Source organism: Miniopterus schreibersii, assembly GCF_964146895.1.
Source record: "Miniopterus schreibersii genome assembly, chromosome: 18".
NCBI lineage: Eukaryota > Metazoa > Chordata > Mammalia > Chiroptera > Miniopteridae > Miniopterus > Miniopterus schreibersii.
Window position 1 is genome coordinate 3,168,520 of NC_138121.1, and position 27,384 is coordinate 3,195,903.

At 58.5% G+C, this 27,384-nt stretch overlaps 2 protein-coding genes across 3 annotated transcripts; both read right to left on the reverse strand.

Moving 5' to 3' along the window:
- Positions 1-1,063: 1,063 nt before the first annotated feature.
- On the reverse strand, positions 1,064-7,895 carry SPIB (Spi-B transcription factor). Of its 2 annotated transcripts, XM_081118584.1 has the most exons (6): positions 7,843-7,895; positions 6,933-6,960; positions 5,365-5,437; positions 4,863-5,080; positions 4,369-4,522; positions 1,064-3,224 (listed from the first exon to the last, which is right to left on the reverse strand). In XM_081118584.1, exons 1-6 carry the CDS (start codon positions 7,863-7,865, stop codon positions 2,926-2,928), a joined length of 795 nt encoding a protein of 264 aa, XP_080974710.1. In that variant the 5' UTR covers positions 7,866-7,895; the 3' UTR covers positions 1,064-2,925. The 2 variants fall into 2 exon arrangements, with proteins under 2 accessions (XP_080974710.1, XP_080974709.1); XM_081118583.1 differs by lacking the exon at positions 7,843-7,895 and having other exon boundaries at positions 6,933-7,019.
- Positions 7,896-8,615: 720 nt separating this feature from the next.
- On the reverse strand, positions 8,616-27,128 carry POLD1 (DNA polymerase delta 1, catalytic subunit). The gene is made up of 27 exons (XM_081119927.1): positions 27,060-27,128; positions 21,601-21,809; positions 21,208-21,321; positions 20,738-20,884; positions 20,529-20,654; positions 20,286-20,454; positions 20,123-20,204; positions 19,921-20,050; positions 19,267-19,433; positions 18,816-18,920; positions 17,531-17,671; positions 17,340-17,450; positions 16,755-16,946; positions 16,542-16,630; positions 16,351-16,467; positions 16,080-16,193; positions 15,583-15,730; positions 12,931-13,026; positions 12,695-12,832; positions 11,698-11,873; positions 11,262-11,414; positions 11,042-11,144; positions 10,172-10,304; positions 9,978-10,091; positions 9,570-9,622; positions 9,400-9,497; positions 8,616-8,802 (listed from the first exon to the last, which is right to left on the reverse strand). The coding sequence occupies exons 2-27, from the start codon at positions 21,806-21,808 to the stop codon at positions 8,697-8,699; spliced, it is 3,330 nt and encodes a 1,109-aa protein (XP_080976053.1). The 5' UTR covers position 21,809; positions 27,060-27,128; the 3' UTR covers positions 8,616-8,696.
- Positions 27,129-27,384: the final 256 nt, after the last annotated feature.

The window sequence follows — 27,384 nt, forward strand, 5'->3', positions numbered from 1 at the left end:
GCCACCTGGGACCCCGGGCTGGCCGCCGCCCCTCCTGGGACCGCGCCCGGCCTGTCCCCGGATGATTCCCGGAGCGGGCGCGGCGGGCACCGGACGCGGGTGCCGCCAGCGGGGGCGGCGGGAGGCCGGGAAGGCCCTGGAGGGGTGCCCGGGCGTTGGCGCCCTTCCCGGCAGGGAGACCTGTGGCTTCTGAAAGGCGGTGGGGGGGTGGCTGGACCCCGGGTGGGGAGGGGGTGGGGAGGAAAGGGTCTTGGCGACCCCAGGTGTTATGAGGGGAGGACAAGGTGGGCTCGAGAGGGAGGGGAAGGGGGGGGCTTGGGGTTAAGGAGGACGGGGGTGGAGGGAGGCGCCGTCGCGGGGCGAGGGCCCGGAGGGAGGGAAGACAAGCCCCTCCCTGCTTTCTTCCCGCCCATCTCCCCCCTCCCCCTTTTCCAAAACCCCCTCTGAGCCGGAAACTGCCCCGCCTCCAGGGAGCGCCGACCCAACCCGGCGGCCTCTTTTGTGTGGCGTCACGGGTTGCCAGGCAGACTACCGCAGGCCCAGCGAGGTGGCGGAGCCGGGGGAGCCGCGAAGGAGGCGCTGCCCCTCGGGGCCTGGCGCCCTGCCCGCCAGCCCGAGGGCTGTGTCCAGAGGGGGGGGTCGGAGACTCGGAGAGGAAAGCCAGAAACCCAGGGAAGGACGGGGACCAGAAAGGGGCGGAGGGGCGGGGGCAGAGACCCAGAGAGAGAGCGGGGCAAAGGCCCAGACAGAAAGGGAAGCTGGGAGAGGGCGGGGAAGAACCCCCTGGCCACAGAGAGGGAGACAAAAACCGAAGGAACCGCCAGCGCCAGGAGCTCCAGCCCTTTAGCCTGGCCTTCAAGGCTCAGCCTAGTCTGGCTCTAACTGTCTGTTCCATCTCCTTTCTCATCTCCCCCTCCCTGTCCCAGTATCTCTGAGGGCCAGCAGCACTGCAGACCCTGACAAAGGGTCCCAGGAGGCCTGTCTACCTTCATTTGTTTTATTTTATTTTATTCCATACTTGGGGTAAGACTAGTTTTTACAAAAGGTAGCTCATTTGCAAGAGGAGGCCCTGGTGAGGACATTGTGCCCCCCACATCCCTCCCATGCTGTTCCCCTCCCCAAGGTAGGGGTGGGGCTGTCCTTTCTTTTTTCTTTTTTTTTTAAATATATCTTTATTGATTTCAGAGAGAGGAAGGGAGAAGGAAGGAGAGAAAAAAACATTAATGATGAGAGAGTCATTGATCAGCTGCCTCCTGCATGCCCCCTGCTGGGGATGGAGCCCAAAACCTGGGCATGTGCCCTGACCAGGAATCGAACCTTGATCTCCTGGATCCTAGAGCCACTCCCAGCCAGGCTGTCCTTTTCTTGATGGCAGGTCCCAGCCTGGGCTCCGCTGCCACCTGCCAGCCACCATGCGCCCCTGTGAAGACCTCTTCCCTCTCTTGGTCCTTGACGCTCCTTCCTTGGCCTCCATCAGTGGGTGGTAAGTGGATTCCAGTTGTATCAAAGGCCTGTCCACTGGGCTACAAGGGACTTTCACCATCTTCCTCGTCTTCCTCTCCCATTTCACAGAAGGGACAACTGAGGCCCAGAAGCAGCAAATCTTTGACCTTTGGTCCCCCAGCCACCCAGGCTTAAAGGCTTGGACTCCAGGGTCAGCCACAGTCTCTGACACCTCTGGGGGCTGCCAATCAGAGCTCCCAGCTGCATTCACACCAGGGGTCAAACTGCAAATGGCTAGGGGCCAGGGCACCTGAGAGAAACCACCAGGGTATGACAGCCAGGGGCCTTGGGGTCCAGGACAGATTGGAGAGCAGAGGCCCACTGGTAGGGGGCACCACCCTGCTCCAGCTTCTCTCCACACTGCAAAGCCAATTGCTGGATTGTGCAAAGTTTTAAGTGAAGGATTTTGCAAAATCTCCCTCTATTGAAATGTCAACTAAATTGGATCCCCCTCCAAAAACAAAAACAAACAAAACTGCTACCATGAATTAAAGAAAACCCCACCTGGGGGATCTGATTTGCCCCGAGATGGGTAGGAAGTATGTGTGTAAGGGGAGTCACCAGTTTGAGACCTCTGGTTAGAAATGATGGGGGGGGGGAGGACTGCCGAGATCACCCAGAAATCAGCTGAGTGACCAGAATGATCCCCAGCATGGGACTACAGAAGACACCTCAGAAGAGGGAGGGTTCCCATGACAACTGAGGGCTGCTGGTGGGGTCCCCAAAGGGGTATATCAGGTGGAAGTCCCAGGGGGGGCGCACACACAGATACGACTTGGAGAATCCCAGACACAAAATAAGTGGTAGCAGGGTGGTTCCAGAGAATTAGGGGATCCCAAAGATGATTGATGGATTTGGGGGGACAGATAGGACAAGCATCACAGCTGGGCAGAGAGACCTGAGACATGATAAAGGGGTCCCAGGGACCTCAGTCATAACTAGAAGATCTCAGATGTCAGGTGGGACTCACAGGTGAGCAGAGATCCCAGACTTTGGACAGGGCTTAGGGTTGCTGGCAGCGCCCCCTCCTGGAGTGAAAAATCTGTGGGCTCACCCGCCCCCAGGTGGGACTGTGGGATCACAGACACACAGAGATCTCAGGTACTCAGCCTGGTTGGGGGACCTCAGACATCACAAGGGGATCCCAGGGAAGCTCTTGGGGTTCTGGAAGCACTGCCCCGCCCACTCCACACAGACACTTGGTATAGTCGTCTATGGGTCCTGTGACCCAAGCCATGGAGATACTGGGGCCCCTGGACAGGACACGGCAATCCCAGAGAGGCCCTGGGCAGGGCTGAGGGATCATGGCAGCGCCCCCTCCCCACAGTGTGGGGGATCCACGGGTCCTATGACCTAGGGTGAGGGGACATCAACGCGACGCCAGCGTGGAGCCCCGGAGAGCCCCGGAGAGGCGCCCCGGGCTCAGGCCCGGCGGGCGGCCGGCAGCAGCGCAATGTCAAACTGGTAGGTGAGCTTGCGCTTGACCTTGCGGATCTCGCCGGTCTTGGCGTAGTTGCGCAGGGCGCGGGCCAGCTTCTGGTAGGTCATGCGCTTGCGGTTGCCCTTCTGCTGGCCCCAGCGGCGCGCCAGCAGCTCCTTGTGCTTGGACGAGAACTGGAAGACGCCGGCGCCGGGCTCCACCCACCACACGCACTCCCGCATGTCGCCGCGCGTCAGCAGCCCCAGCAGGAACTGGTACAGGCGCAGCTTCTTGCGGGCCCCTGCGAGGGCGGGCGCGTCGGGGAGGTGTCCTCCGGGCCCGCCCCGCCCCGCCCCGCCCCGCCTCAGCCTCCCCAGGGAGAGAACTGGGGCGACGGAGATGGCTGCTGGACACACCTGCCTGTGCCCCCCCATCTGGGGCAAGTCGCCCCCTCCCTGAATCTGTTACCCCAGAAACCCCATCGCCCTTCCCTGCTCTCTTTTCAGGGTTTGCTCCTGTCCTTGGTCTGCTCTGGGGCCAGCGCATGGGACTGTTGAGCCCGTGGATGAGAACCTGTGCAGTGGACTGACAGGGCTCCTCACAGGCTCTCAACACAGCTGACTGGTGGAGAAGAGACCTGGAGTGGGTTCGAATCCACCTGGCCATTCTCCAGCTGTGGATCTCCCAGCCTCTCAGCCGGAGGGGCTGAGGTCCTGGGAGAGGCCAGGGGGTCTGACTGCTGGGCTCCTACAAACAGCAAGGGCCCCACAGAGCTGGGGAAAGTGGTCATAGCAGGGCCCTGGATATGAGAACCCCACCTCGGCCATTTCCCAGCTGTGTGATCTTGGGGTGGTGACTAAATCTCTCTGAGCTGGCGTCTCCTGGGCTATAAATGAGGCTTATGTATGTGGGGGTATTTTACTTTTACAAACTCCTGCCAGGTGCTTTACAATTATGAGCTCATTTCATCTTCATCATCAGCCCATGAGATGGGGTGATGGTGATGACTCATTTTACAGGTGGGAAACTGAGGTCCAGACGGAGAAAGCTACTAATGATCCCAACTTCCCAGGGGTGGCACATAATGGATGTCGGGCACTTGGGCAGAAGCAGGGGTTGACTAGACGGGCACTGCTACTGTGATTTTTCTGTTGTTATTGTGTTGATGGTGATGGTGAGGACTCGGCGCTCACTCTGTGCCCGGCGCCGCTATCCTACTTATAACATTCTCCCACTCAGTCCTCCCAGCCGCCAGAGTAGTCACTGCCGTGCCCATTGTACAGACAGGAAAGCAAGGCACAGAGAGGGGGGTGAGGCCCAAGGCCACACAGCCTGGGGACTGCCCTCAGCGCTGGAGTGTATAGTGGGTGCTTGGGGAAGCCCTGTCCTTCAGCCCCCCTCCTCCCATCTCCAGCGGGAGCTCCCCCCCACCTGCTTCCACATACCTGCCTCAGCCGCCCTCCCCTCGGGGCTAGCCGCGAGGGCCTCGTCTGACTCGCTGTCCGAGACCTCCAGGGCGGGACTGTCCAGCAGGAGATCCTCCTCCTCTGACAGCACGGGGCTGGGGTACGGGGCGTACGCCGCTGGGGGGCCCAGGGTCTGCAGAAGGTCAGGGTCACCTGCAGTCGGGGGGAACCCCCTTTTCTCCCTCCCTGGTTTCCTGCTCCTGGGCCCTCCCCGCTCTGTACACAGCCTGCACCCTGGCCTTTGCTTGGACCTCCATGGAGTGGCCAGGGGACGCACAGGCCACCTCCATGAAAGCCTGCTTCACGCAGAGGACAGCCGTCTGTGCTGTCCCTGGGCTCCCGCCTGTGCCTCTGTGGGCTGGTCAGTGCAATGCAGTGACATCAGTGCTCAGCCTCGGGGGGTTCTGAGGGAGAAGGGGCTACTGTGGGCATAGGCTCCAGCCAGCGCCTGGTGCCCAGCAAACCTCCCTCACCTGGCTGGTAAAGTCTTCAGTGGGGTACCCTGGGAAGCCAGGCCCCGGGGCCTCCAGGCTGGTGGCTGGGTTGAGGCTCCCCACAGGGCTGTAGGTTGAGGAGGGTCCATAACAGAGCTGGACATCCTGGGGGTGGCTGAAGTTGGCCACAGCTGGGTCGAAGGCCTCATAGGAGGTGGCAGGGACGGCTGGGACTTCAGTCCAGCCCCACAGGGAGTCTGGGGGGAAGGGCACTGAATCAGAAGCCAGGAGGTGTGGCCTTGGCCCCCTCCCACTGGAAGCCCCTGGCACAGAGGGGCCATTGTGGGCCATGCAAATCGCTGATCCCAGGATTTGCATGGGCAAGCGGTGGGGTGGTGGGGGCAGGAAAGGGAGGAGGCTGAAGGCCCAGCCTAAACTTGCCCTGCTGTGCAATGGGACAGCCTCCCCTGGGCCTCAGCCCCCCATCTGTGACATGGGCCCAAGGGGCATGTGGGGAGGGGTCTGGGCCAGGGTTACTCACCAGGAGCCCCCTCTGAGTCGGGGTAGCTGGGGTGCTTGCAGCTGTCCAAGTCATAGAAGATTCCATCTGGGTACTGATGGGTGGGGAGAAAGAGGGGTCATCCCAGCTGTGAGGAGCCCTCACCCCCACCCTTACCCTGGACCAGCAGGGGGATTTCTACAGGGACGGGGAGAGGAGGTGACAGGTTGGGAGAGAGAGAGAAAAGACACAGGGACTCAGAGAGAAACACAGAGAGAAAGAGACAGAGACCAGACACCAGCGACGGGCAGAGAGAGACGTACAGAGATACAGTGAGAGGAGACGGACACACAGGCAGAAACAGGGTGGACACACACAGCGAGAGGCAGCAGCCAGCTCTCCTAGGATGGTGGGCTCCCAGGAAGCCACCGCCTCGCCGGTACAGTCATTGTCCTAAGGATTCCCCAGCCTGCGGCCTGCGCGGCGGGATGCGGGGCGAGAGGGTGGAAGTTCTCTCGGTCTCAGTGCTGCCTTTGTCCTTGTATCGCTTCGATTCAGCCCAAGAGCCGTCTTGCTTTAGCGATTAAAGTCTCATAAAGACTAAAGCTGGAGATATGCCATCCTGATGACCCACAACCTCACTCCTTGATTTACCCAAGAGAACTGAAAACGTCTGTCCACAAAATAGCCTTGTCCGACAATAACCAGAGCGGTTTTATTTAAAGCGCCAAAGGGGAAGCAGCCCCAGCGGCTGTGGACAAGGGAGTGGACACATTAACTGGGGTGAGGTGGGGTGACTTAGTACCAAACAGCAAAGGAAAAGGACCAGCGCCTGACACACACACACACACACACACACACACACACACACACGACATTGAGCAAAGGGAGTCAGACCCGAAAGGGGACACTCTGCGTGATTCGCTTACTGGAAAGTTCAAAACCGGGCAAAACTAATTCACGGTGGAACAAATCAGAGAGGGTATCGATGGAGAGGCACGTAAGGGGATATTCCGGAGTGACGAAGACTGAATGCTCTGTATCTTGGTCTGGTTAGTGGTTGCACAGGTGTGCGCCCCATGTCAAACCTCACTGAGCTGTACACAAAATGTGTTATTTTACTGACTTATAAAAGAAAAGCAAAATTAGTCCTATGGAGGTGGGAAGGGCATCTGAAGGGGGTTTCTTTCAAGGCCACAAGTGGTTTTATTTCTCGGATTAGACTGTGGGCTTTAGGTACAGTATTGTGTGTCTGAAGTATTACAGACTAAATTTGTGCAAATATAAAGCAGAGAAGAGAAGGAAAGAGGGAGGACTAGATTTGCTGAATGTGGGATGGATGGGAAAAGCGAGAGAAAGGCAAAGATACAAAGAGCTCCCCACCCCACCCCAAGGAAGTGGACCCAGAGCCCGAGAGAAGGAGATGAGAAAAACATCTGTGATGGAGATGGGGGGCGGTGTGAGCGGTTAGAGGGTGGTGGTACAAGACGCGGGGAGAGCGTCAGAGAGACAAAGTGACAGGAAGGAGCAGAGGGAAAACGAGGCAGGGAGGTCACAGCAGGTCGTGTGGGTTCCTTCACCCTTCCCTGGCCCCCAGGGTCCCTACTCACCAGACAGCTGAAGTGTGGCCCGTCGAGCCTGGAGGGGGAGAGACACAGGGGCATGTCAGGGTATCTTCAGCCACCTGAATCTCGGTGTGGTTGGGGGGCCGGTGGGGGAGAGGCAGCTGCAGCTGTGACCACCACAGCCCGTCTGCTCTGTGACCAGCCCCACCACTCCCCCTGACTCCCCCATTGGGACAGGAAGTGGGGGGCGGGAGCCAGGCAAATGTCCCCCCACCCCTGGGATTTGCATAGACAGAGGCTGGTGGGGGTTAGGGAAAGTGAGGGAGAGAAAGTCCCCAGAGAGATGTGGGTGCCAGCGGGTGAATGGGGGCAGGGAGGGGGCCTCCGTTAGCCAGTCTGTCTAATGGGTCCACCTTGGACCGGGAGAAAGTTGGAGAGATGCCCGGGCGGAGATGGGGAGACGCAACGCACCCGGTGAGGGCGAATGAGAGCAGGGAAGGGAGAAAGGTGTGCAGGAAGCATCTACTGAGCCCCAGAGATAGAGATGGGGTGGGGGAGAGATGGGGAGAAATAAGACAGGTGGACAGAGAATTGGAAAGAGCCTGAGACAGACTGACAGGGGAAGTAAGAGGTGGCGAAGGAGACCCAGAAACAGAAAGATGAGGCGGAAAAGAGAGCAGACAGTGAATAGGGACCAGCAGGACCCAGGACAGAGACGGAGGTCCCCTGGGAGACATCGGCAGGGGGAGGCAAGCCTCTCAGGAAAGCTCTGCGGGGCCCAGGGGGACACAGGAAGAGAATGGGGAAGAACCGGCGGTGGGAGGGGAGAGAGAGAGCTAGAGAGCCAGGAGTGAGGGTGGACACCCCCCGGGGGGCTGGCAGCTGAGACCATTGCTGGGCAGAGGGCTGGCAGAGGGGCCAGGGTCCCACGTGCAGGTTTAGGGGCCCCACTCACTGCGCAGCCTCCAGGGCGAGCATGGTGGTGCTGGGCTGGGTTCACTGCCGGGTGCAGCCACCACCCCTATTTATACCTTGGCCCAGCCCCCTGGGGGCAGGGGTGCTGTGAGCTCAGCCCTCTTCGAAAATCCCCTCAGGGAGGGGGTCGGGGAGGGGGCTGGATTGCACAACCTTGGTCACGTGATGGGGAGGGCGGGCCCAGAAGCTGGCTGGATTTGGGGATCCCCATAATTAGGAACGGAGGTGACCCTGAAGGGTGGAGATAGGAGAGGAGCTGGATTTGGGAGACCCTAAGAAATAAAGGAGGGGCCAAGAGGTCCCGGTCAGTGAAGTGGGGGTCATAAACGGGGGCGTACCTGAGGAAAACCCAGGCCCGAAGTGAATGACCCTAAGGTGGAAACATCGTGGGTGTGTGATGCGGGAAGGGGGGTCCCCTGGGCCGTGTGGGGAGTGGGAGCCTCTGAGCAGGGGGCTGCCCCAAGCCTGGAGCAAACAGGCTAGCACCTGGAGGGCCAGCTGGCCCCCAGGGAGGGTGGGCTGGGCAGAGTGGAGCTTGTGTCCCTAGATGCCCACTCAGGTTCCAAGAGGAGACTGAGGCAGGCTTGGCCTGTGTGGGCTGGCAGCAGGGGCAGGAGCCCAAGGGTCTTGCAGAGGGGAGGTCCAGTGGGGGCACCTTGGGGTCAGGGGGTCCCAGTGAGTGGAGATAACCCACCCAGGCCAGGGCCTGACAGTGGACTTTGTCCCCCCAGACACCAAGCACAAAGCACCAGGTAACAAAAGGCCCAAACTTTATTAATTCTCCACCAATCCCACCCCACAAGGCCCTCACAGGAAGCTCTCGGAGGTCAGAGGTCACCAGGCCTCGGGGCCAGGGGGCCCAAAGCGTCTCAGAAGCTGCTCTTGGTCCTCCAGGTCCTTCCGCACCTTCTTGCGCATGTAGAAGATGGGGCAGTCCCGGCTGTGGGCGGGGTCAGGGGTCAGGGTCAGGGTCAGGGCTGGCTGCCTGGGCTGCACCAGTCCCCATGCCCAGCCCAGTGATGGAGGGGACCGTTCCCAGGACTTTGGCCCCGGCCTGCTGCCCACCTGCCCCCCTCCCATGGCGGGCTGTTTGCTCAGCAGGCATGGGGGGAGCCGATAACAGCGGGTGCCTGCTGAGGCGCTGGGCCACCAGCCGTATATCACCTGTCACCTGGCGTGGGAACCCGCCCCGCCCACTCATTCCCTGGGGAAAGCCTGGCCCCACCCTGGGGGAGGGGGCCAGTGCGGCCATTTCCCCAGCAGATGCTAGGTGTCTGACCCTGCCCCACTCGGGAGCTCTCCACCCCTGACCCTGGAAGGGCTGGGACGAGCACTGGCCTGTTTAACAGGCCAGGACACCGAGGGTCAGGGAGACTCTGCAGCCAGAAAGGGACGTGTGTGGGGTGGGGGGCTGTTTGAGACCCTGGAGTTGTGGCCTAGTTCCACAGGTCTTGGGAGCATGGGGGAACCTGGGTGGCCAGGGTGAGGGTGGGGGCAGGGCCGGGGGCCAGGGCAGTGGGCCCAGAAATGTGTGCACCTGGTACAGATGACATCCTCATGCAGGCTGCCCTGACAGCGCTGGCACTGAGTCCACAGGCGTGAGAAGCGCTCCTCCAGGGCGTTCAGGTGTGACACCTGGGGATGGTGGGGCTCAGCAGTGGCCCGGACATCGCCCTTCTCCCCCAATACCCTGCCCCGACCCCTCACCTCCTTCTGATACAGCTCCGACTCCCGGGACTTGCAGAACTTGCACACGGCTCCTGGGGGTGGGGGTGGGGTCGGCATAGGAGAGCTGGGGCGAAGCCAGGGCCCAGGCGCCCCATCCCTGCCTCTTCCCCGCCCGCTGCCCATCCCGACTTCTGAAAGTCCCCAGAGACAGAGAACAAGGGAGCGAGTGTGTGGGGAAAACTCCCTGGGGAACTCCCAGGGTGGGGGGCCCAGGACCCTCTTGGGGTGACTGTAGAGAGGAGACCACCACCCAGGGGCCAGACCCTATCTGGAAAGCAATGCCAGCTTGTGGGGCAGGGCCCAGGGACTTTAGGTGACAGCAGAGGTTGATGGAGAGTGGAGTGGGGGCAGGTCAGAGGTCAGTAGTCAGGGCTGGGGACTGCTCACCTTGGTGGCTGAGGACAGTGCGGCAGCCAATGCAGCAGCTCTGGCGTTTGGCAAAGGCCAGGAGGCCGCCCACCTTGCCAGTGAGCACAGTCTTGCATCGTGTGTGGTCCCCACCTGCAGGTGAGGGGTGAGGAGTAAGGAAGGGTAGGCATGGGCCAGTGCCCCTCCGCTCCCCACCCTGGGCACCCCCATACGCAGCAGCACGGCCTCGGCACGGCCCTCGCCCAGGATGGGCTCGAAGATACGCAGGAGCGGCTTGGCCAGCTGCTGCTCCAGGTAGTACTGAGTGTCGATGGGCAGGCTGTGCTCCAGCACGAACAGGGGGTCCTGCAGGCACAGCAGCAGCAGGGTCACACCAGGGCAGAGCGGTGGAGGGACTGGGGGCTGTTACAGCAGGATGCCAGGGTGAAGGGCACTGAGGCGACTGAGAGTCCTCCAGTCATGACTGGGACCATGGTGAGGGGTGGTCACTGGGCACAGCGCTGACTGCGGGGAGTGGCATTAAGGAGGGCGAGGGGAGGCCTGGGACAGGGTTATAGGTCATTGGGGGTACCTGGTCACAGGCTCTGTGATCTAAGCTGGGGGTCCAAAGGTAGGGCCCTCAGGTGACCAAGGAAGGTCAGAGGTTACAGCGATGAAGGATGAACGGGACAAGGACTGGAGTGAGAGGCTGGACAGACACTAGGGACTGAGGAGAGGATGTGGGGGTCAGAGGTTATAGGGCATCTGGGTAGCATGGAGGAGGGTGTGGGTCTAAGGGAATCAGAGCATGGACAATGAGGGCCAAGGAGACAAAAGGGGACTCAGAAACAGAGACAGAGATGGAGGGACGCCCTGCGCAGTGAGGCTGAACCCTTTGCAAGGGGGAGCGAGGGAGGGGTCACAAAAATCGGGGGTGGGGGTACCCTCTAGAGCAGAGCATCATGGAGCCGACTCCCGGGTGTGCTGGGGTGGCTGTCAGGGCCCCACGGGGCCCACAGAGGGAAACACCTTCCCACTGGCTGGAAAGCAGAAGTGAGAACGGGTAGGGCTGGGCGGGCGCGGGCAGCCCAGGTGGGCCTGACCTCGGACTTCATGTAGGCAGCCACGCCCTTGGTGGCACCGATGATCACATAGGGCACCCGGTCTCCCAGGCTGGGCGCACTCCCGGGGTCCCGCTTCCTCATCCTGTGGGGAGACAGTGGGTGAGGGCAGGTGGGACAGCAGGGCTGGCGGGGCCAGGAAGTGGTGGGCTCAGCTGGCAGGAAAGGCTATTTCTGGACGACCAGTCCCCCAGGGGCAGACCTCTCAGCCAGCTCCACATGGGCCTGTTTGCCCGCATAATCCGCGGCCGCGCGGGTCAGCTCCTTGGTAATGACCAGCTGCGAGATGTCGATACGGTTGCACAGCAGGTCTGAGATGATGTCCTGTGCATGGGACACGGCACCCTCAGGGTCTCTGTGGGCCAGATGGGACATCATAAGTGGCTGCTGATGGCCAGGCTGGCATGCAAGGCTGGGGACCAGGATGGGCTATGGTGGCTGGGGCCCAGGGCAGGGAGGAGTCCTGCTCAGCCACGGGCTGCAACCCCACAGCTGTCCAACCCCACACTCTCACCAATTCTCACTGAGGAAAAGCGGGTCTGACACCTGTGTCCCCAAGGGAGGAGGGCTGGGGCTTCTGGGTCTGAGGGAGGGGGCTGGGGTCTGGCCTCCAGCTCTGGATCCAGGGCCCCACACACCGGTCAATGAGCAGGCGGCGAAGTGAGGCGGTGACGAGGTTGGCCACTAGGGGGCAGTTGTCCCTGCGCACAGCCTCCAGGCCCTTGCAGTCCATGCGGTCATGGGTGTCCGGCCGGGAGGAGAAGAGCAGGCCAGCATAGCGCTTCTTGCTGATGAGCAGGTACGGGAAGTAGACCTGGGGGTATCCATGGCTGTGATCCCTGAGACTATAGGGGCTGGTGTCCAATCCTGAGATGCCCCCCAGAAACTGACAAGACAGATACAGTTCCTTCGACGTGGGGTTGGGATGTTTGGGCGAATGGACCCTAAGACCCCAACACCTGAGCCTGGGAACACTCCCAGCATTACAGGGAACCCCAGACCAGGGTCCCCAAATCTGAAACAGAGACTGGGACAAACCTAGAGACAAGCCCTAAACATGAGATCCAGACAATGGGGTGAAGCCTGGAGCCCCAAATCTGGGTCTGGAGCAGACCCTGAGGCAGAGACCTCCCAAAACTGGGAGGCTCTGAATCCAACAGCAGGTACACCACCTGGCCTGACTGGCTTGAACCCTGGGGATAAAGTCTAGTGTGAGAGTTCCCGACCCCAGCCTGCCACACACCGGAAGTGGGAAGCCCCAGACAATGGTGCCCCTATCCAGGATCTGCCCATCAGAGTCCCCACCACACAGGTTGTCAAAAAACAGATACCACGCAGAGCCCAGGCTTTGGAGGTTTTGAAAACCAAGGCCTCAAACTCAGGAGAATCCAGGCAGCAAAATACCTTGACACCGGGGCTCATGAACCCAGAGAATAGGATACCCAGAGTACCCTGATTAGGGTACCCCAAATGGAGAGACCTTGAAAACACTAGAGTTTCCCCAATGCTGACATACCAGGGGAACCCCAAATGAATTCATATGATGGTTTGCAGGCACCCCAAGAAAGAAGCCCCTCCCCGAAACTGGCAAGACCCACACCTGCCCACTCCAAGCACAGGCCAAGGGGCACTTGCCTTCTCAAACTCAAGCCGGATGGGTGAGGGGAAGTGGCCTGACACCCAGTCTGCAGCCTCCCGCCCCAGAGCCATCGCTTCAGCCACAGAGGAGACGCCAAATCGGCACATGACGGAGTCGGTATCACCGTACACCACCTGGTGGGGAGGGGCGTGTGACTGAGAGGCCCCCTGGATTCCCCCCACCAGGCACATACCCAGGCCCATTCCGAGCAGCAGGCAGGGTGGCCCCTGACCTTGGCGCTGGCGCTATAGCCGTTCTCCACTGTGTACTTAGACTCCACCAGCTGTTTCGTTTTCTCAATCATCTGGCGCCCAAACCCAGTGACGCTCTGTTGGGGAAAGAATCACGCAGTGAGGGCCCAGGGGTCATCGTAGTGGACAGGGGCTTGGGGTCCCACTTCCACAGCTTCCTGGAGGCGCGGGCTTGGGCAAGCCATTCTATCCCTTTGAGTGTCAGTTTCCAAATCTGAAAAGTGGGACTACTGAGCTGCTCCTAAATGGTCTGCTGGGAAGTGGGTTCCTGGCACAGAGGAGGGACTGATGTATCAAATGAGTGTTGGAAATGCTGGAGCCAAAAGAGGCCATCAGCTCAGTGTTTCTCTCCATGGAGGTGCTGTGACATGTGGTGACATCGCAGGCAGCTCTTCATGGTGCAAGACCACTGACATTCATGGCCACTTCCCTGAAAGCGAGCAGTGCCACCCCCACATATCCCTTGGCAGCTGAGAATGACACTACAACTGTCAAATGCTCCCAGAGAGGGTTTTGCACGAGCCCCATGGAGAAACCATGGCTTTTCAACAGTCTTACTTTACAAATAAGGAAACTGAGGCTGGGGGATTGAAGAGGGGCACACACAAAGAGATGGATGTGACTTCTGTTTTTGTTTGTTTGGGTCCAGTCAGAAAATCTTAGTCTTGAACTACAGCATTTAGAAGACTTATGCTTATGTAATTACGCATTAGATCAGGGCTTTAATCCACCACTTTGCTATCTGCCTTTTATTAGTTCCACCTGCTCTTACCTCTTTTTCTTTTCTTTTTCTGGAATAATTCAGTATTTTTAAATTATGCCATCCCCCTGCTCCCAAAAACTTGAGAGATGGAAATAAGGAAAGAAGCTAAGAAACAGAGGGAAGGGACTGAGAAAGAAAAGACAGAGACAAGGCCAGGAAGTGGCAGCCCCCGATGAGGGAGCCCCAGGGGAGCAAAGCTGCATTCTTCCACCTGGCGTTGCTCAGGGCTAAAGCCTGGTGGCCAAACATCCCAGGTGGCTTGGGGAGGCCCCGGGACTACGAGTGGCCAATGACAGGGTGGCATGCAGTAAGGAGTTTACTTTGCCTAAAAAGAGACCTGGCTTTTGGTTGGTGCCTGGGAATGAACTTCTAAGCCCTTGGAATGTCTTGCCTTACACGTGTCTTTGTTCACCTGGGCCACATGGTATCAGCTTTACCTTTACATGGGTTAGAGATCAAGGTCAGCCACATAGTGTTCAGCCATGCCTACATGACCAACCCCCAATAAAAACACTGGCTCGGGTGAGCTTCACTGGTGGGCAATACCCCATGGATATTGTCACACACCATTGACAGGAGAAATGAGTGCTGTCTGTGTGACTCCACTGGGAGAGACAACCGGAAGTTGGTGCCCGGTCCCTCCTGAACCCTGCTCCATATGCTTTTCTCTTTGGCTGATTTTAATCTCTCCTCTCAAATCATAACTTTGAGTATAATGGCTTTTCTGAGGTCTCTGAGTCCCAGTGAATCACTGGATCTGACAGTAGTCTTGGGGGAACCACTGAACTGCAGGTGGGCGGGTATGCACCAGCGCATCCCACTGGCAATTCTTGAAAGCCTTTTGCTCAGAGGCACATGAGGACTGACACAATGGCCAGGTAGGTAGAGAGCTCCCCATAGCTGGAGGTAACCAAATCTGGGATGTGCCAGGACCCAAACCCCAGGGGAAGAGGCTAGACAGGAAGACCTTTCTAAGGACCTCTTAGGCCATAAGCTGAGGCACCGCACCCATCTGGGCAGAACCTCAGACCCTCTGTGGTCTCACTGTGGATCTGTTTTTCTGTCCCAACAGCACAGCTACCTCCAGTAAACAAGCCTAGGATGCTGCTGTGGTGGGGAAAGAGGCCATGGGCCCAGTTTCGGAGCAGAGCACTAACCAAGCACCTACTGAGCATCCTCAGTGAGGTCCTCATGCCCCAGGGCAGGTGGGGGAACCCTCATGCCTGATCTGACAGTGACCAAGGATACACAGCAAATCAAGCCCTAGAGCCTGATTGTGTTGCTGGGTGGCCCCCCAGCCTCCCCCCCAGCAGAGATTGGCTTTGTTTTCCCCTGAGCAGGAGGGAGAGAACCTGCCCTCCACTCCCCCACCCTCATGGGGACCAGGGGAGGATGTGGGCTGGGGTGTAGGTGCTAGGGACACAGGGTCTGAGGGTGACTGTGGCAGATGAATGAGTAAAACCGCTCCTCTTCTCCACATCCCTCGGCCTCTGCCTGCCACGCCTGATCCCGCCTGGTTCCTCCCCTGCTTATTTGTCCGCAGATCCCTTGGTAACAACTGCCTGCCCATCATATTTACTCCTGCCAGCATCTGTGCCCCCATAAGGTTGGGCACTGCACAAGGGCAGGAACTCTCCTCTGCTCTGTCACCTGCTGGACCCATAGCCCATAGGGCACAAGGCCTAACCCCTGGCAAACATTTGCTGAACAACTGAATGGACCCTCACTCAAGCATCCCTCTCCAAAAGGCAGGCAAGCTGGGTGACCTGGGCCCCGACCTCTGGATGCAGCCCCACCACATGGAGCCCTGGTTCTCCCAAAAGGGAGTTGTCTGTCCCCCAGCTGCCCACTGTGGGGCCTGGGTGCTCACCTGTGAGATTTCCAGGCAAGGCAGTTTGCCCACCTGGGCGCCAGTGAAGCCGTACACAGAGTTGGCGCTCACTTTCAGCGCCAGCTGCCGCCCATCCAAGACCTGCCGCCGCAGAGGGTCTGTCTCCTTGGCCAGCTCGGCCTTAGCCCTGGGAGGAAGGGGAAGCACAGGCCACTCAGGTGGTGTCCCAGGTCTTGGTGGGGGGATGGGACCAGGGGGATGGGACAGGACAAGAGGTCCAGGTCTGGGCACCGGATCCGGTGAGTCTCTGGAAAGGGGTGATTAGTATGGTTGGGCACACCATGTACAGTACAGAGGCAGCTGGCACAAGGGGTGAAGGGGAGCTGCCTGGAGGGGGCGACTGTTCTAATTCACACACAGCTACAGTTGAGTGTGGCCCCCAGCAGCGCTGGGATGACCCACCAGGGACAGTGATCGCCAAGGGCCTTGGCAGGTCTGAGCTCTGAGCAGCAGTGGGAGGGAGCTCCAGAGCCCACCTCTTCCGGGCGCTGAGCAGGTTCTCCAGGATCTGGGGAAGCAGCCCTTTCCGCACCGAAGTCTTCACAAACTCGTCCCCAGTAGGCGTCTTGATGAACTGGTCCTCAGTTAGGCTGGGTGAAAGGATGGCGGGGGTGACTCCCGGCCTCCCCACCCAGCGCCCCCACTCTTGAGTCTCCCTTCCCCACTCTTTCTGTTCCTCAGCCCCACTCTGCCTGAGCCCGGCCCCTGGCGGTCTTGGGGTCCTCGTGCTGCAGAAGGGCACCATACCCCAGTTTCTGGGCAGTCCCGGGCCGCAGGAGCGTGGTGTAGCACAGGTTGTGGGCCATCATGATGGATGGGTACAGCGAGGAGAAATCCAGGGTGGCGATGGGGACGTCGTAGTACCTGGGAGTGCCAGGAGTCAGGGCTAGAGCTCCCTAGCTACCCCCACACCACCCTGTCGGGCCACGCGGTCTCACCCTTTAAGGGGCTCGATGACCGTGGCTCCTGTGTAGTCCTCACCACCCTCTGTCTTCACCACGGGCATCAGCAGACCCTCGCGCATGGCCTGGAGAGGAGAAGGCAGGAAATGGGAGGGTAGGTGGGCGCAGGCAGGGCAGCCAGGTGGAAAAAAGGAAGAAAGGAGGGGCCGCCACGAGGGACAAGGCTCACTTTGGGCTCTGCCCACTGACCTGTCGCAGCAGCTGAGACACCACCTTGACCTGCTGGCCTCGGGTAAGCAGGTAGCTGAGGGGCACACCCGTGACGCGTGCCATCTCCATGGCATTCACCAGCACCATGAGCCGCTCTAGTAGCCGCAGGGGCAGGAAGGCATCCTTGAGGCAGTACACTGCCAGGCGACGGCGCGTCTGGTCATTCCCGTTCTGGGGACAGGCACCGATGGCATCAGGGGGGCAGGGAAAGGGCGGGGGTCTGGGTGGGGAGCAGGCAGAGGTCAGGGAGTTGACGGGGTCAGAGGGAAGAGGGAGCGATCTGAAGGCTGGTGTGGATGAGCAGAATCAAGGTCATGGTGCTAGAGGTCCTGTGAGTGGGCAGAAATAGTTACATCTGCAGGGTGAGGTCAGAGGTTGGGGGCAGGAGATTAAGGTGAAGGTCAGGAGCACAGGAGGGAGGTTGAAGTCCAAGGTCAGGTCGGGTGGAAGGCTGAGGTCAGAGGAGATGAAAGAATTAGGTCAGAGACAGGGACAGGAGGTGGGGTCAGAGGTGAGAGGTCTGGGGAGCAGGAGGTGAGGTCAGAGGTCACAGCTGAGGGGCACCTGCAGGTCAGTGATGATGCTGTGCTGCACATCCTCCTTCTGCTCACCCAGGAAGTGAAAGCTCACGGCGTTGAGCGTGTAGGAGCGGAGCTTGTACTCCCGCAGCAGCACCTGCGGCAGAGGCGCAGGGTGGGCACAGGCCCCAGGCAGCAGCCCACAGGACAAGCCCCGCCCACGGGGCCCGGCCGCACCTGCAGCATGTCCATCTGCACACGGCCCACCATGCTGACCACCTTGCTGTCCCGCCGGCCAGTCTGCTTCGACTGAAAAGACGAGTCCCGGATGGTGGAGCAGAGGCCAATCATGCGGCCCAGGAGGGGGAACCCCTGCACCTGAGGGCACAGCAGGTGGGCAGCTGCAGAGGGGGACAGGCAGCCTGACCCAGGACCCCCAGGCATGTGCTAGAAGAATGGTGAACAAACCACCCATGATGCTCCCTACAACGCAGCACTCTTCTGGCTGGGTGGGTGGGGGCTGGGCTAGAGGGGAGGACAGGAAACCGGACAGGTAGAGTCAGGGGCCTGACAGCTCTCGGGGTAAAGGGGGCAAGGATGGCACCAAGTGGCTGGAGAGCTGCACCCAAATGGGGAGCCGGAGGAGCAGATGGGATGAGGCTGAGCTCAGTGGGAAGATGGTGGTGCACAGGGTGGGGGCCTGGGGAACAGCCAGGTGGCAGCACAAGCAGGGTCAGTACAGAGAGCAAGTCTCAGGTCAGGAGAGGCATCTGCACTAGAGATGATGACCTGGGAGGGACTAGGCAGAGAGGGGAGGCCTGAGCTGGGCTGGAGCCACGGGGCAGAGGAGAGGGGGCAGGGGGGAGGAGGGGGCTCTGATCCAATATGTCTAGATCATGAGAACAAACAGCAATTTGAGCAGACAGGCACAGAGGGCGGACTCAGTAGACGGAGAGAATGCCATCTAAACCCCAGGAACCTCTGAGACTACCAGAAGTTAGGAGAGACGTGAGAGCAAAACATCTATCTGTTGCCTCCTACACGCCCCCCACCAGGGATGAGCCCGAAACCTGGGCATGTGCCCTGACCCAGGATCGAACCAGCAACCTTTCAGTGCATGGGACAACACTCAACCAACTGAGCCACACCAGCCAGGGCCATAGTTCCTTATTCTTTGCAGACGTATTTTTAAGCCTAGAAGACCAGGCCTTGCACCCCAGCTCACTCAGCCTGCACCTCTAAATGCACATGCCTTTTCTTACTTAACCATAAATGCCCTCATAGCCTAAGTGCCACAGTGACCTTTCAGACTATGAGCAGAGTAGGGACACGACAAAGCAGGGTTTTCAGGGCTGCCTCTGGAGCTGCTGGGAACGGCAGGTTGCAGGTCCAGAGCCAGGTGGACCTCCGTGGGGACAGAGCCACAAGGGATAGAGTAGGTGCAGGTATAGGGGAGCTGCCCACACCCTGAGCCCCCAGGGCGGTGTCTGAGGCAAGCCTCCCCTACCATAGCCTGCCCTACCTTGAGGTGCTGGGCCCGGGAGATGAGGTACGGAAGGTCGAAGTTCTGGATGTTGTAGCCAGTGATCACGTCAGGGTCCATGATGCGGATGAAGGTTGACCAGGCCTGGGGGGGATGCGGGGAGCGGGGGGAATGGAGGCATGCACAAGGTTGCCTTGCTTGTCATTCTGGTCATCACCCTGCCACAGATCCCTCCTGCTCCTGAAATGTTCTGGAAACCCCCAAGAGCAGTCCTAGAGCCTTCCTGCCTATGGTAGAAAGACCAGGCAGGTGCTTTTGGAAATAACGCAGAACACAGAGGGAAATCGTTCACCCCTCAATGAGAAGGGATCTGAACCCGTGGACACAAGGCTCAGGATCTGGAGAGCTCAGAAAATGGTCCCGAGCCTGGGATATGAAGGTTGGGGTGGGGGGTGCTAAGGAAAACAGGGGGATGTGGAACAACAGTCACCTGGAGCAGCTCCTCCTCTCGCTCGTAGCTCTGTACCTTGGCGCCCAGGATGGGGGCGCAGGGCCGCAGGGTAAGCGCCAGGCGCAGGAAGGGCTCTGGCTCACCCCAGCGCAAGCCCAGCGAGCAGATCTGGATCACTGGATCCCGCTCGGGCTCAGGAAAGATGCCTGCGCAGGAAGGCAGGAGGGGGATTAGGGAACTCAACCCCTACTCTCCCTCATGACACACCAGGGTGGCTGCACCTCCAAATCTCCCCTGGCCTGTCCACTCCTCTATATCCCCACTGCCCACAGACCCCGCAAGATCCATCCTGGCTCCCTTCTGCCTTTATCTCCCACCCTCTCCCCCTCACACAGATGGGGATGGTCCTGCCCCAGGACCTTTGCACTTGCTGTTTTCTCTGAGGGAAATGCTCTCCCCACCCTCCACCCCATCCCTCTTCATAAGGCTTGTCTCCTCACCCCTGAGGCCAACCCTGCCCACCTGTCTGAAGCTGCCCCCTCACTCCGCCACTACCCTAGAGTCTTACAATAACCTGAACACTTGCATGATTACTCCCTCTTCCCCAAGAAGTAGAGGGACTCCCAGGCAAGACTGGCATAGCACTGATGTCTAAAGGGAGGAAGGGAAGAGCCCCAAGCCCCAGGGACGGACCTTTTCGGCCAGCGCACTCGATGTCAAAACTGAGCACACGCAGGGGTGCGATTCGCTGCCACTGCCCTTCTGGAGGATGACTGATTATGTCTGACCACAGCACATCTGCCTCCAGCTGACACAGTGTGGCCTATGGGGACAGGGCGTGTCAGTGGCTGCAGGATCTCAGCTCCATGTCCCCCACCCTGGCGGGGTCCCACACCTTCCCCTCGGGCCTCAGGAGGTATTTCCCAGCAGGTAGTTCCAGCCAATTGCAGCCCACGATGTCTGTGTCCACCATGAACCTGGAGGGGGATGAGGTCAGTGAGCTGAGGCTGACTGGGGGAGTGGGGCAGAGGGTGGAGAAGCAAGGCAGTGGCTTGTACCGGATCTCAAAGTCAACGTTGGCCTCATATGGTGCAAAGCTGGGGGTGCCCAGGCCTGCCACACGGACACCCTGCTCCAGGAGGCGGCGAGCGGGGGCCACGAGGCGGGGCAGTGCCAGAGTGATGCGTAGAAACGGGGAGGGACCATGCCCATGGTACCCAAACATGCCTGCAGAGAACAGAAGAGGCTGGCACTGATCCAGAGGGACCCCCCACGGACTCAGTCCCCAGGGCAGCACTCACTCTCCCGGGAGCACATCTCCACGGCCAGCACGGCAGGTCCCTTGAGCTCCTTCCCTGCACGCTGGTCCCGGCTGATGGCCCCATTCAGCTCTCGCTGCAGATCACCCAGGTGCTCCGGCCCAAAACCTGGGGTGGGAGGGCTGGTCAGAAGTGCAGAGGTTACCAGGTGGTCAGGGGCAAGAAGGGTCTTCTGGGTTGGGGCCACTCACCAGGGGGTGCTGGGGTGTAGAAATAGGGTGCAAAGCCGTGGATGTGGCAGCAGACGGAGACACCCTCATCAGTGACCCCAAAGGCTCGGAGCACAGGCACGGAGCTGTGGGATGGTGGAGGCGCCCCAGGCAGGGGCCGTGCTGGGCCTGGGGATGTGATAGCACCAAAATCAGGTACAAGGCAGTTCTGTCATTCTAAACAGCTCCTTCGAGCTGCCCCTTTGCAGTCACAGCCCCTCCCACCCCAGCCCCTGGCACCTGCACTCTGACTCCCTCTCCAGACTCCTCACTGCCCACCCTGGGCAACCCCAGCCCTGTACATCCGTCTCACAGCCCTGGTCTCCTGAAGGGGACTGTCTGTGATGATCTCTTCCCACACACAGAGCCAGAGGAGCTGACCTGGCTGGGTCTCCACCCCAGGAGCCCAGGCCCCACCTGCCACCCACCAGGCCTTTGTCCCCCAAACTCACCCACATAATGGTCGATCTCCAACTGCTGGAAGATGAGGGGTTCTGTCTGGGGATTCAGGGGGGGTGGGGAGGGCCGAAGCCAGCGGGCATCTATAGCTGTTGAGGAGAAGTGCCCTGTGTGGGGGGGAGAACATGGTGTTAAGTGGAGTCAGGGTTTCCCCTCAGACATAAGTGACTGCCCTCCCAGCCCAGCAGGCTTGTGCATTGCAAAAGGCAAGTCGAGCAGAGGTGGTGGTCTGGATTGGGCAGGAAACTCAGAGACTGCCAGGTCAAAGGTCAAGGGTCAAGGTCAGAGTAGAAGCAACAGGCAACAGAGGGGCACACTGGCATGGGATCAAAGTCAGCTCTGTGGCTAGATGGGTGGGGTGCAGGGGGTTCCCACTCCCGGCTCACTGTCGGCAGCCCCCTCTGGGGGCAGCTGTAGTTCCTCCTCCTCCAGCTCCTGCAGCCTGTGCTCTGCCTCCATCTCCTCCATCAGCGCCAGCTCCTCCTCAAACTGGGATGGCCGGGGCGCCTCATCCTCGTCCCAGAGGCCCCCCCGGGCCCGCTTCGGGGGCACCCCAGGCCCTGGGCCTGCGTGGGGCCGCCGCTTTTCATACATCCTGCTGGGCGGGCGGGGGCTGGGTGAGGGTTCCTGTCTCCCCCACGGCCTCCTGCGCACCCACCAGGACTGAGCCTCTGTGCTCTGCAGAGCCTGAAGGGGATGCGCCTGCAGGCTCCCCCGGGTGCTAGCACATCCCGATGCTCGGTAATCACCCAGGATAACTACACCCGCTCCGCACCTCAGTCTAACCCTTTCCTCACATGCCCCTGTTTACCGGACCCTTGCAGACCCTCTGTCATGGACCCACACGCCCTGTCCCCCCTCTCCAGCAGACTTGGTCCTTAGCACTCCCCTTTCTTTCCTACAAACCTCTGTCCTCAATGCCCTCGCCTACCCATCCCTCCCTCGGCCCAGGCCTTCATTCACCAAGTGGCTGGGGAGTGCCTCCATCAGGTCAGTCACTGTGCGGGGTGCCAGGGAGCAGCCTGAAACACCAACCTGACCAGGTCCCTTCCCAGCCCAAAACACTTCAGAGGCTCCCATCCCATTTAAACACAAAAACAAAAGCCCTTGTTATTCTAAGTGTGTATCCTTCCCCCAGGTCCCCTAAGTGTCAATGTATTGCCACCTTTGCTCCACTCCCTCTCTATTCCTGTGTGTAATATGCACATATCAGATCATTATTTACATATGTTTACCTGTTTTCTTAGTTGCAACCTATAAAAGATTACTTTGGGGGTATATTTTGACGAGATATATCGTTATAAAGGTACACATCCTCTGGTGGATTTGACCAGGCTGTACTTAGTTTAAGCCTATTCGAGGTGGTAACTTTACTGTGGTTCAGTAAGAGAATATCCTAAGGAAACACACATTCCAAGTTTTGAGGGGTAAATGGCATGATGTATGCAAGCTATTCTGAACATATTGCTTTAAAGTGTGCATGCAAATCATAACATAAACAGGGTAAAATGTGAAAACTGGTGAATCGGGGTGAAGGGTAAACAGGTGTTCTTTGTACTATATCTTTGAAGTTATTAAAAAGAAAAAGCTGTAAAACAGTACATGTCTGCCAGCATCATGCTGAGAGAGGATTATGGAAACCTATAGCAGACCCCAGACCCAGCCGGGAGGGAGGAGGGGGTTAGGGACAGGTCAGCTGTCCCAGGTTCAAGGGAACACCTCTGGCTCCCATAACTATGCCCCTAGATCCAGTCTCCCTTTGGTTCTTTTTGCAAGAAACCTCACCTTGGAAGTGCCACAGGCAGACAAGCACAAGACTACATTTCCCAGGATGCACTGCTAAGCAGTGGTCACATGACTGAGTTCTAGCTCATGGACTGAGGGTGACTGTAAAGTGTGCTACTTTCAGGACAGCCTGAAGAGGAAGCCTGCACTCATCCTCTCACCCTCCAGATGGCTGGAGCCTGAATATGATGGCGGTGAGCCAACCTTGACCACCAGAACCAGGACAACACTGCAGGGAACACAGAGCTACAAAATAGAAGGAACCTGGGCCCTCGACACCCTTCTGGAGCAGAGCTGCCTGCCCATCTGGCACACCTGTCTACCTTTGGATGGTTATGTGGAGAAATAGATTTGTATCTTGTCTGGGACACTGTGCTTCAGAGCCCCTTTGTTCCAGCAGCTTAGCCTAGACCTTGACATCGTAGAAAAATCCTGCTGACTGGGATGTGTTACAGCAACTGTTGGCCCACAGTGGAATATTTCTCAGCATTAAAAAGGAGGAAACTGCTGATATACGCACAGGATGAATGCATCTCAAACATGTACACACTGGGGAATGGGGAGGGACTGCAAATAGGTATGGGGTTTCCTTTTTGGATGATGGAAATGTTCTAGAACAGAGAGGTGGAGGCTGCACAAACTGTGAATGTACTAAATGCCACTGACTGTATACTTTAAAATGGTTAATTTCATCTCAGTTTTTAAAAAGAGTATATATTGTATGATGGCATTTACACAGACTTCTAGAATCAACTAATCTCTGGTGCTAGATATCAGGCTAGTGGCTGCTTCTGGGTGGAAGAGACTGGCCGGGGATGGGCATGGGGGAATTTTCTAGAGTGATGGAAACAGACTGTATATTCAACTGTACTCTTGAGATGATGATGCATGTCACTCTATATAAATTAGACCTCAATTAAAAACATAAAAGTGGGGAGGCCGTAATTCCACATCCAGGGGTTTATGCTACAGATATAGGATCGCATGATGGAAAGCTGCATTGACGAGGTTATTTCCGGCGGCATTGTTTGCAATCGCAAAAGACTGGAAACCACCTAAATGTTCTCCTGAGGGGGCCTGTTTGAGTAAATCACATTAATTCCATCCCATGGAATATTATGCAGCTACATAAAGGAATGAGGAAGCACTCTGTGTACTGATATGGAGAGCCCTCAAAGACGCATTGTTAGGGAAAGAAAGCAAGGTGCAGAATGGTGTGCTTAAGAGTGTTATCCTTTGTATTAAAAAAATTGTTTAAGAAAATGTGGGGCATAGGAAGCTGAGGGCCTTACAGGAGCCCAGAGGAGTGGCCAGGCCTGGCCTAAGGAGGCTCAAGGGAGCCGACTGGCTGCCCTGGGTCAATGGGCTGTGGCCAGGGGGTTGTGGTGGGAGGGAAAGTGTCACCAGCAGCAAAATCTAGATTCCTTTGCTAATTCCCTATCCCAGGCACCATTCTAAATGCACAGTCAGTCAGGCAGCATTGAAAGGAAGGAGGCCCCTGTGTGTCCCCTTAGCTGCACTGGCACCAGACAGGAGCTTGGCAAACAGTGCTCTCTCCCTTTTTGACCCTTCAGTAGCAGATCCTGACCAGCTCCTGCAGCAGTAACACAACACTGAGTGTCCACTCTGGATCCGGTGCTGGTTTCTCTGACCCCACACTCCCTCAGTGTTCTCATTCCATTTCACCCAATCTCCCAGCTTTAAATGCCATCTCCATGCCAATCACTCCTGCCTTTATGTCTCTGGCCCAGACCTCTCCCCAGGCTCCAGGTTGACAGGTCCAGCTGCCACTGTGAGGATGTTTCTTCAGGCACCTCAGACTCCAAAGCCAGCTCCTGATCTCCCCCCAAACCTGATCCTTGTACCCCATGATCTCCCCCAATTCAATAAATGGCAGCTTCCATCAGCCCAACTTCTCTTTTCCCTTCATACCACATGCTCACTATATCTGCAAATCCCATCAGCTCTGCCTCCCAACAGACCCAAGTCCCACAGCTTCTCAGCCCCTGCCTGGCTTCCAGACTGGTTGCTCTGCTCTTTAAGACTGTTCACTTCTCTATTTTGCACATTGCTGTTTGTCTGTCTCCCCCTGCTGGAAGATGAGCTTGTTGAGGGCCAAGATCCCTTGGTTTTGTATACTGAAGTATGGCAGGAGTCTACAACAGTGCCTAACACAGACAGGATGCTTAAGAAATATCTGTTGAATGAAAGAAGAGCCTCTCTCGGGGCTCCCTCATTCCACCCTGTCCCCATTGGTGTATTTTCCACACAGTAGTCAGAGGATCCTGCACAAATATGTCAGATCGGCCCATCTCTCCTCTGCTTAGAGCCCGCCCCTGGGGCCTGTCTCATGCTGAGTTAAAGTCCTCATCATGGCACACAAGACCCTACACAATCACCCCCATTTCCTTTCAGACACACCTTCCACTCTCTCCCCTCTGCTCCCTCAGCTCCAGCCACTTGCCTACTCTCTGTTCCTTAAACACTCCAGGCTTGGACATACCTCAGGACCTTTGCACAGGATGTTCCCTCTACCCTGCCAAATGTTTTTCCCCAGATGGCTCTATGGCTTCCTCCCTCTCCCCGGGGCTTCAGGTCTTTGTTCAAACGTCACCTTCTCAGTGAGGCCTGTTTAAAAGTGCAGCCCCACTGCCCCATCCTGACACTCTCTAACCCCTTTCCCTGCTTTATTTTTCTTGATGTCACTTATCGCTGTCTGGTGCCCAGAATTATCACTGGTTCCATGTGCCCAGCAGGGCCTGCCACAGAGCAGCTGACTGAAGGACTGAAGAGAGGGAGAGCATTGCAGGAGGAGGGAAGGGTGTGGCAAAGGCCCTGAGTGGGGAAGGAGGAGAGGCCTGGGTGGTGAAGTGTAGGAAGGGGGAGGAGGGTGGGGAGAGAGACAAGGCAACAACAGGTTCCTGGAGTAGGTGGGGCTACAAAGCCAGGACACCCACATCACCCTGCCCTCTTTAAACCCTGCCCACTCACTCCATCTAAGCTCTGCCCACAGAATGGCACCCCCAAACCTGCTCTCTCTCAACCTTCTCCATCCAGCTTGTTGCTCAAACCACAAATCCCAGTCATTCTGGGCTCCTCTTCCCTACAACCCCATGTCCTGCTGGCTCAAACCCCAAAGACAACCTGAGCCTGGCAGATTCTTTCCACCTGCCCTGCAGAAGGAGCCACCTACTTGCCTCCTGACTGGTCTCCCACCTTCCCACTCTTGTTTCTGCCACAATTCCATTTTCACTCAGCAGGTGAGTTTCTGGAAACACAGGGTGGGCCGTGTAGCTTCAATGCTCAAAACCTCCCATGGCTCCCTACTGAACCCAGAGTAAAAGCCAAACCCACAGCAAGGTTTGCAAGGCCCTACAGGATCTGGCGTCCCATCTTGTCTCCACCCTCTCCTGTTCCCTTCCTGCCTCTAGGCCTTTGCACTTCATGGTCCCTCTGCCCGGATTTTTCGGCTGACTTCTCTCCAATGTCATTTCCCCAGAGAGGCGATTCCTGCCCACTCCAACCAAAACAGCAGGCTGCCCTGCTGTATTTCATTTCGGATAACGTATCGGAGCCAGAAAGCACCGCTATACCGTTATTACTTATTACTCGTGGTTACTTATTACTCGTCTACTGACTGTCTTGCCCCAAGGCAGGAACCTTCTCGCACTAGGTCGCGCTGTAGCCGCAGCTTCTGTAACAGTGCCTGGCACACAGCACTCAGGATTCGGCGAGTCAACTATGGCACCATGCCCCCACGTCCCCCAACGCTACCGGGATTCGGTGGCCCCCAAAGACTCCAGAATGCGTCCTTCATCTCGTCCTGGGATCGCGTACCCGGTGATGGACCCCCAGCAGCAGGTCAAGGGACCCCCACCCCCGTCATCTCCCCGCGCGCCCCGGCTCTGCCCCTGCCCCTCTTCCGCGCACCCCAGAGCCACGGGGGTCCCTCCCGCCGCCATGTCCAAGCAGCCCTCACTCAGGCCCACGCGCCCGGCTCCTCAAGTCCCCCTCCCTGCCACGAGGGGTCCCCTGCAGTCCCTGTTCTCCCTTTACTCACCCGCTTCAAACAGCGTTTCCCGCCACGGACTATGCCGCCGTGACCCCTGACACCGGCGCGCGCAGGCCCAGAGCCGCCGCGCCGCGCCGCGCCGCGCCGGGCCACGCCCCTCCAGCGCACGTAGGGCTAGGCCCCGCCCCCTCCTTCCAATTTGGGGTGTGGATTCGTCCTTGAGGGCCAATTCCCGCCAAACCCCGCCACCTGTTGGCTACGGCGGCCCAAAGCCCCGCCCCTCCTGGCCGCGTCCGGGAGGCCTCGGGAAGGCTGCGCGCGCAGCCACCCTGGGGCACCCCGCTCTGAGCCAGCCCGCGGGCTCTGCGCGCGC